The sequence below is a fragment of the Etheostoma spectabile genome, chromosome 10 (genome assembly GCF_008692095.1).
Source record: "Etheostoma spectabile isolate EspeVRDwgs_2016 chromosome 10, UIUC_Espe_1.0, whole genome shotgun sequence".
In the NCBI taxonomy this organism is placed as follows: domain Eukaryota; kingdom Metazoa; phylum Chordata; class Actinopteri; order Perciformes; family Percidae; genus Etheostoma; species Etheostoma spectabile.
In genome coordinates this window covers 24,429,156-24,437,404 of record NC_045742.1, presented here as the reverse complement: position 1 = coordinate 24,437,404, position 8,249 = coordinate 24,429,156, and the positions used below count along the sequence as shown (strand labels likewise).

The window sequence follows — 8,249 nt, the reverse complement described above, 5'->3', positions numbered from 1 at the left end:
TGGCCATAATCGTGCAGCCCTAGTCTTTTTAGACTTATCGAATGGCCTCGAGTGCTCACAGGGTCCACATAACTAATTCTTATGCAACTTTATCTAAGTATCCTGGCTATTGTCTACAAACTTTTCCAATTGTCCTGACAACCATACTGCAGAAGTCATTTCAGTTGGCTGAGGACAAACCGTGCGGTCAAGTTTTTCAGTACAGTACGGATAAGCCACATCCATTGGCTACAGTTGACCTGGCAGTATAATGTACTGGCTTCACATCAAAATGGGTAAGTCAATAAAAGCAATTTTAATTTACTTTTTAAAGAAAAATAGAGTAGGTTGTTGCCACATATTAGATATATTTAAACAAGAATGCAACCTAAGACTTTTCTAATTTTAAATAAAGGTGATTATAACGTTTTTGCTAAGATTATTGTACAATTAAGTTTCTGCTTCTATATTGTGTGATTTATGTAGTAGAAATGGTGATATTGTGGTACATATTTTTAATCTATTTTTGGTCACATATTTTTAATAGACAATATCCTTTGCATTGCTTCCCATATTTTGCAGTAAAAATATTAGGAATCAAGGATTGGCAGAGCCATTGGACCAGTGTGAAAGGTTCCCCCCAGCCTTTATTAATACAGTAGCTGTAAAAAGAGGAAGAAAGCTTGCAGATCCACCGAAGAAAGAACACTACTGATTTACTATCTTTTCAAATGTACCTTATTTGTATACCACTTTGGACGAAAGCATGTGCCAAATGGTTTACCTTTTGATGGCTTTCTTTGTTTTTTCAGACCACATAGTGTTGTGCATAATCACTAACCCTTGATGTTTATTCTTAAGTACCAATTGATCATTTCCAAACTTTGCCTGGAAATGATTGCATTACATTGCATCTGCTCAAGGTACGGCAAAGTAATGCCTGATCTTATCTGTCTTGTTTTAACCAGTCCCTCCAGGATTTTGCTGCCTTTTTGAGATTGTTGCAGCCCAAAATGCCTGATTTTGCGGGAGCTTTTATAAAAAACTGCGATGAAAGTTGCTGTCTTTTGTATCTTCATTTACTGACGAGAGGAACTGCATGACCATTCCCACCTCAACCCTTGTGTAGTGTTTGGGTCTGTGGGACCCGTTTTCAATGTTTGCTAAAAGAAAATGTGGTCAAAATAGCCTCTGGGCTTCCTATTGGATGAATGGAAAGTCTTTACTGCACAGGGCCGGTAGTGTGGCTGTAGTATTAACGTCTTGTTTAAATATCAGTTTCAACAAGTGCAATTATTAAGTTGAAATAAAGATCAAACTGAGCGTATGCCAGACACAATTAATGTATTAAGCCCTGCTGTTAACTAATATTTGTATTGGATTCATTGATGAAAATAAGGGTTTCACTTTTGCACATCCAATTGACAATATCATGTCTCACATAGTATGCATTTTCATTTATTTCTTTTACTGTGTATTAACCTATGATAATCTTCATGTTGCCATAATTTAATTTAGTAACAGTGGTGGTAATAAATATATCAGTTATAAGAAAACCTGTTCGCTGTCTTTCTTTAAGCTGGTCCAATTTATTTTTTCGGTTCCCTGGTTTCAGCAACATGCTACACATTGTACTACCACCATCCCTTTACTACTGTTGTTAATGAGATAATGCTAACTTGTCATGCTTGTCAAGCTGGAAAACGAGTAAACACCAGCACTTGGAAGAGCTACTGGAGGGCCGTTACGTTCCTCACTTCCAAACGGAACAAAAGTAGGATTCTGTAGCGACTCACCATGCTGTTGAACTCTCTTCCTCCTCATCAAGGACTCCAACATGTTTACGTTTTAGGTGCTGAATCATCACCGTGGTTCTCCCGTGCCATTAGAGATGGCAAAAGTACTCACTTGCTGTACTAAAGTAGAAGTACAGATAATTGTTAAAAAATACTGATTAACCTAGTGTTATTTATTCTAGTTGATTTTCCGTCTGTTGACCATGTCATTTGTTGCAAGATGCAGCTGAATAGTAGAATGCGATATAATTCCTTGGATAGTTTTTAATCATACTTTAAACTAGACTTAGACTTCTCTTTACTGATCCTTTTGGGATAACTCCCGCAAGGAAATTGAATTTCCAACAGCAGATTTCAGCAGCTTACAAAACACTTGAATAGAAAATAAAGAGGTATAAAAAATACAGTATAGAAAAAAACAATATAAAAATAACAAACGTTATGCTTAATGTCTTTTTTATAGCTAAAATTATAAATTAACAGTTAAGAGCAGTTTGTGTCCAGGTATGCATCTAAGTAGAGTATTAATTACTAAGTGTCATAACAACAGATCACTTAAACAGTTGCACAAGTTGTCAAGCATTCAGTGTACACTTACTACTCAAAATCTTTTTGAACATTTACGAACCCTAATTCCAATGAAGTTGGGACATTGTGTTAAATGTAAATAAAAACTGAATACAATGATTTGCAAATCAGTTAGATGGACTGACACAAAGTGGAAAAGTGTGCTGTGGTCTGACGAGTCCACATTTCAAGTAGTTTTTGGAAATCATGGACGTCATGTCCAGGCCAAAGATGAAAAGGACCATCCAGGGTGTCACACCGCTAATTTGAAAAAACAGCTTTTGTGACAGTATGGAGGTGTGTTAGTGCCCAGGGAAGTCCCTGCTTATTTCAGCGAAACAATGCCAGATTCTGCACGTGTTACATCAGCGTGGCTTTGTAGTAAAAGATCGCAGGTGCTAGACTGGCATGCCTGCAGTTCAGACCTGTCTCCCATTGAAAATGAGTGGCACATTATGAAGCGCAAAATACGACAATGGAGACCCCAGAATGCTGAGCAACTGAAGTTGTACATCAAGCAAGAATGGGAATGCTTGAGTGTTGCTAAAAGGAAAGCTGATGTAACAGAGTGGTAAATATGCCCCAGTCCGGGCTTTTTTGGAACATGTTCCAGGCATCAAGTTCAAAATGATTGAATTTTTGGAGAAAAAATAACAAGTTTGTCAGTTGAAACATTAAATATCTTGTCTTAGTAGTATATTCAATTGAATATAGATTGAAAGGGATTTGCAAATCATTGTATTCTGATTTTATTTACGTTTTACACAACGCCCCAACTTCTTTGTAAGTGGGTTTTACAGGGTGATTTAGCTCATGGCCACTTTTGATCTCACATTACAAGTTATTTATAATTTGTAAATTAAATCAAGTATCTTATTGCAAATCTATGTTGTACAACACTATAACATGAATTCTGAATACTCTCAGCCCCACTGTAGCAGCTTCTCCATAGACCGTAGTACAATGATTGGTTTGGGAGGCAGCCAGCAGATCGTCCCTCCTGCACAACCACCGCACATTCAGGTCCCACAGTGGAATCCCACTCCTGTGCAACATCATTCTCCTGACAGTAGGTATGTGTGTATGTGTTGAAGCTGCAAAAGTTAACTTTAAAAAATAAGTTGTAAGTTTTGCTGAAACCTTTCACTTTATCCTAACAGTAATCTGTCTGCCTCCCCCTAGTGGTCCTAATGGCATCTGTAAGTTTCTACCAAAGCCGTAGGAAAACAACCAATCAGAGTATAGTAACGCCGTGTCAATTGCTGCACGATAACTGTCATAAAACCCTGATCAAAAACAAATCAAGATTATGTTACTGCATTGCCTAATTATCACCTCCAATGTTTCCAGAAACATATTTTACTGTATTGATTTGCTGTAAAAAAACAACATTGTAAAAAAGAACATTTGTGATCTGGCTGCCATTTTGAAAACAGTGGAGCCAAAACCAAGCACCGCTGGCTGGAGCAGCCTTTCTCTTTTTACAGATACTAAAATACATTTGGGGCAAGAAATGGTAAATGCAACATCAACAGAATCTTAATTTGTATTTGATCAGGTCTGCCTAGTTTTCTTGTATCATTATTCATGCCATTAGGAGCACCAGGCAGAGTTAGAGGAAGGTAATTATTTTTTTTTAAATTATTTACAGATTATCTGTCTTATGTACTAACATAAGGATATAGTGACAGTTTGAGCAAATATGACAGTTTTTTTTTTTTTGAGTTACCAATTGTAGCTTTAAGTCTAATCAGAAAAAGTTTAAATGTATATTTTGAATTTGCTGTCATTTGAAACAAATGCTGCTTTTCAGTGACCGAGCTGGTGAGGAATTCCTGAGATGCATTGCAGCCAACAAGCCTCTCCCAGACTATCTCAAAGGGAACATGGCATACAACCTGGCTGATGCTTTTAAGTCGGCTAATGTCCTGAAAGAAGCAGTCAAGTCAGACCCTGAGTTCCAGAAGCATGTGACCAGGAGCAAAAGCCGTAGTCAAAGCCGTGGGAAATCTCGAGCCAAGAGTTGTGCGCGAAGCAAAAGCCGAGCGCGAAGCAAAAGCCGAGCGAGAAGCAAAAGCCGAGCGAGAAGCAAAAGCCGAGCGAGAAGCAAAAGCAGAGCGAGAAGCAAAAGCAGAGCAAGAAGCAGAGCGAGAAGCAGGGCTCGCAGTAGGAGTCGAAGCAAGAAGAGTCATGTACGGAGCAAGAGCCGGGTCAGGAGGTCCACGTCACGAAGCAGCAGTAGTGAAAAGAGCTATGTCAAAGACAAAAAGAGAAAGATGAGCCACAACTCCACCAGCAGTGTTGGCAGCAGTAAATATCTGACAGGGAATAGTCTGCTAGAAGAACTAAAGCTGGTCATGAACAGCAAAGAACTGGAAGAGCGGTTGCCCACCCTCAAAGATGCCATCCTCACTATTCAGGTAGCACTTATCATTCATTCTCCAAAAGTTTTGTTTTTTCAGTATCAGCGTAAATCTGCACAAAAAGTGTAAATTATGACTACTAGCATGTAACCCATACACGGAAGTGTATCTAGTGTTTTTATTAAGATAATGTGGTGGTACAATTTCTTTTTTTTGCTTGTGGCCTACTTTGTGTAACTTGATTTTAAAACATGATGCCTCAGTTCTTAGTGGTTAGGATGATAGTGATGGTCTGCCACAGACCGAAACAAGTGGTACCAAGGTGATAAGTGTGCTGCTGTGCTGAGTATAAAGACATTTCTGAAGTAATTTAAGCAGAACCAAATTACCTCATTTCTAACCATGGCATCCACAAAAAAACAGGCCTTGAGTCCCACCAAGAGTTGAGATGTATGAAAACAAACACGTTCAAAATAGTTCAAGTATTTAACTATTTAGCAATCTATACCTTTTGCAAGCATTACATAAAATACTTAAAATTGCAGGTGGAGTGTGGGTTTCATGCATCTCCTGAGTTTGAAATTAGACTAAAGCTGACCTGCAAATACTTTATTGCATGTGTGAATACTGGCAGTTAAATCTGTTAATTGTATTTCATTGTTATGAACTCTTTTGTACAGGCCTCAGACTACAGCAAAAAAAGGGAGTGTGTACCTGATGAGCACAGACATCAGCAACAACATGACCGTAATGAGAATTCAACATCGTTGGAAAATGACAGTATACTCCTTCCCCATGACAGAGTAGGCAGTGATTTCTCTTGGCTCCAGGCGCAAAGTAAGGAGGACTCTGCAGTCCTGAAAGCTGATGAGCTTGAAGATGAAGAGTCATTCTTATATGGAAATGAAGATACTGGAGGAAAACAAGCCAATAAAACCTCTACTTCACTTCTTACAGTATTTTCCCAGATTGGAGAACATGCCAAACTACAGGAAATGGATAGTTCAGGCAGTCACCAACATCCTCAAAACAAGTCTATATTTAGTAGCTTTGGGGATTTGCTTAATCTAAAGCAACCCCTTCAAATTACTTCCTCGAGTGTAGCCTCTGCCAATCTGGACAGCAGTGAGGGTGAGAAGATCAAGAACATATTAAAAAGTCTTGGCACAACAGACATTAACGAGTTTATGGTTAAGATGCAGGGCCAAAAGGAGGGGATGCAGCTGTCTCCTGCATGTCCCAGTTCAGAACGAACAGCAGCAAGCTTAGCACTGAGTAATCCGAATGTACGGCAAGCTCTGGAGTCTTTACAGTCGCTGATCAAAGGTGAGAACCCTGTATTTAATAAAGTCAACTAAAGATTTTTCTTTATATTTTATATTTACTTACTGTGCTTTCATACTGAAATCTACTTTGTTGATTGAGTTTATTTTGATTAATTTTGGTTATGCCAGAGGTTTTAACTGTATGTTAAATATGTGTGGTTACAAATATTTTCATAGGCATGTTCATTTAGAATCATAAGATGTCAACTTAATATTGGATCTGTTTTCTCTCCAGTTGTCAAGGATAATTTGTGACAACTGAACGTGGAGGTGTACCCAATAAGTTGGAATCTGATACCACCTGGCTTGATGAATTATCGTCTTTGTTCTTAGTGTTTAATGCTTTCTGTGTAACATACATGATTATGTTGTTTCTTCCTTAAGCAACAAAAGAGAAGCGGGAAAAAAGTGATGGCAGTGGCACATCTCAAACATTGTCTGATAAACACAAGGTAATGGATTTCCAAGCTGCGTCACTGACTACTCAATATTTAGGGACTTCGTTATTTCAAAATGATTGGGGGGAATAAGGCATGAGCTTTATTGACACTTTATTGATGCCTTCTGTTCTGGTTTGCGCTTGGCAAAGATGTACAGATAACCATTGTTTTTACAACCATGACACACAACTTAACCACTGCTTTCTCATGGAAACTAAATGCACACTTACTGCCTTACTTCAAATACTAAGTAACTCCTCTAGTAAAATACAATTCACGTGAAAAAATATAATAAAACATTCAGACCATTTAACAAAGCACAATGTGTAATAACAAATTCAACACATGAATTTGTGCTATTGACTCGTCACTATGCTTTTTTTAGTCATTGTATATTTTAGCATATAGGTATCACATTCGCTCTAGAATCTTTGCTACTGCCCTCTAGAAGCCCTCTACTGCCCTCTCTTGTGTTTCCCAGGCAGGTGATGATGAGGAAAGGAAGAAAGAGAAACAAGCCAGAACAAATAAAATGGAATCATTGATGAAAGAACTGGAAGGATTGTTGAAACAGGATGGTAAAGCGGTTTCTCTATTGACAATATGATGCTTCCTGTTGAGTTTAGTATCTTCCACACGCTATGCTTCACTGGCTTTCTTGTCCATTTGCAGGATTAAGTTTTCTGACACCAGTAATCGGGTTTTACTGCCAGAAATGTGAGGAGTTCATTGGAGATTTGAATAGTGCTGAAAATCATGCGGCCATCCACCGCCACAGTGACTCTAGCAGTGTAAGTATAAGTCCTGTTTACCGCTGTGTGGTGATATTTTATATTTTCATTCATTAGTGAACAAATCCCATGAAAAGGCCAAAACCAACAATAATGTGGTCTTACTAACACTTATTGCATTAGGGGTGTGCCAGTTAAAATAGTTCATGGTAATGCCGGTAACATTTTTAAGGATAAATATACATACATACAGTACTGTGCAAAGGTTTTAGGTAGGTATGAACAAATGCTGTAAACTAAGAATGCTTTAAAAAATTGAAGTATTGAAGCGCCCATATTATGCTAATTTTTAGGTTCATTATTGTATTTTGAGGTTGTACTTAAATAGGTTTACATGGTTTTATTTTCAAAAAACACCATATTTTTGTTGTATTCAATTTTATTTTCAATTTTTTTAATAGTATCAAATCTTAACAAAAGTTATCTCGAGACAGATAGAGTAGGTCTAGACCACACTCTATAATTTACAAAACTCCAACAATTCTAGTAGTTCCCCCAAGAACAAGAAATTGGTTCGTGTGACAGTTAGGAGGAAAAACTCCCTTCATTTAGGAAGAAACCTCGGAGAGACCCAGGTAGGCGTCTCTGATGGTGCCGGTTGGGGGTGTGATACACAATGGTAATAATAGTCTCAATAAAGATAATAGAATAGTGACTACAAATGGTAGTCGTAGTAGTTCATGTCATAGCAGGGCACTGCAGGGAGTTACAAGGTGTAATGTGGCAGAGCAGAGCATAGGTGGACATTGCGGGATGCAGCATTTGCATTTTATTGCATGACATAAGTATTTGATTAATCAGAAAAGCAGAACTTGATATTTGGTACAGAAACCTTTGTTTGCAATTCCAGAGATCATACATTTCCTGTAGTTCTTGACCAGGTTTGCTCAGGCTGCAGCAGGGATTTTGGCCCACTCCTCCATACAGACCTCCTCCAGGTCCTTCAGGTTTCGGGGCTGTTGCTGGGCAATACGGACTTTCAGCTCCC

The 8,249-nt window shown here is 38.2% G+C and overlaps 1 protein-coding gene across 2 annotated transcripts in view; it reads left to right on the top strand.

Moving 5' to 3' along the window:
• Window positions 1-8,249, top strand: part of si:ch211-195b21.5 (E3 ubiquitin-protein ligase RBBP6) — a 49,133-nt gene that overhangs the window by 10,168 nt on the left and 30,716 nt on the right. For both annotated transcript variants that reach the window (XM_032527714.1, XM_032527716.1), the window contains exons 2-7: window positions 3,270-3,415; window positions 4,156-4,762; window positions 5,386-6,031; window positions 6,415-6,482; window positions 6,952-7,048; window positions 7,143-7,261. In XM_032527714.1, coding sequence (XP_032383605.1) covers window positions 3,270-3,415; window positions 4,156-4,762; window positions 5,386-6,031; window positions 6,415-6,482; window positions 6,952-7,048; window positions 7,143-7,261 — 1,683 coding nt within the window. The remainder of the gene's footprint in view (window positions 1-3,269; window positions 3,416-4,155; window positions 4,763-5,385; window positions 6,032-6,414; window positions 6,483-6,951; window positions 7,049-7,142; window positions 7,262-8,249) is intronic.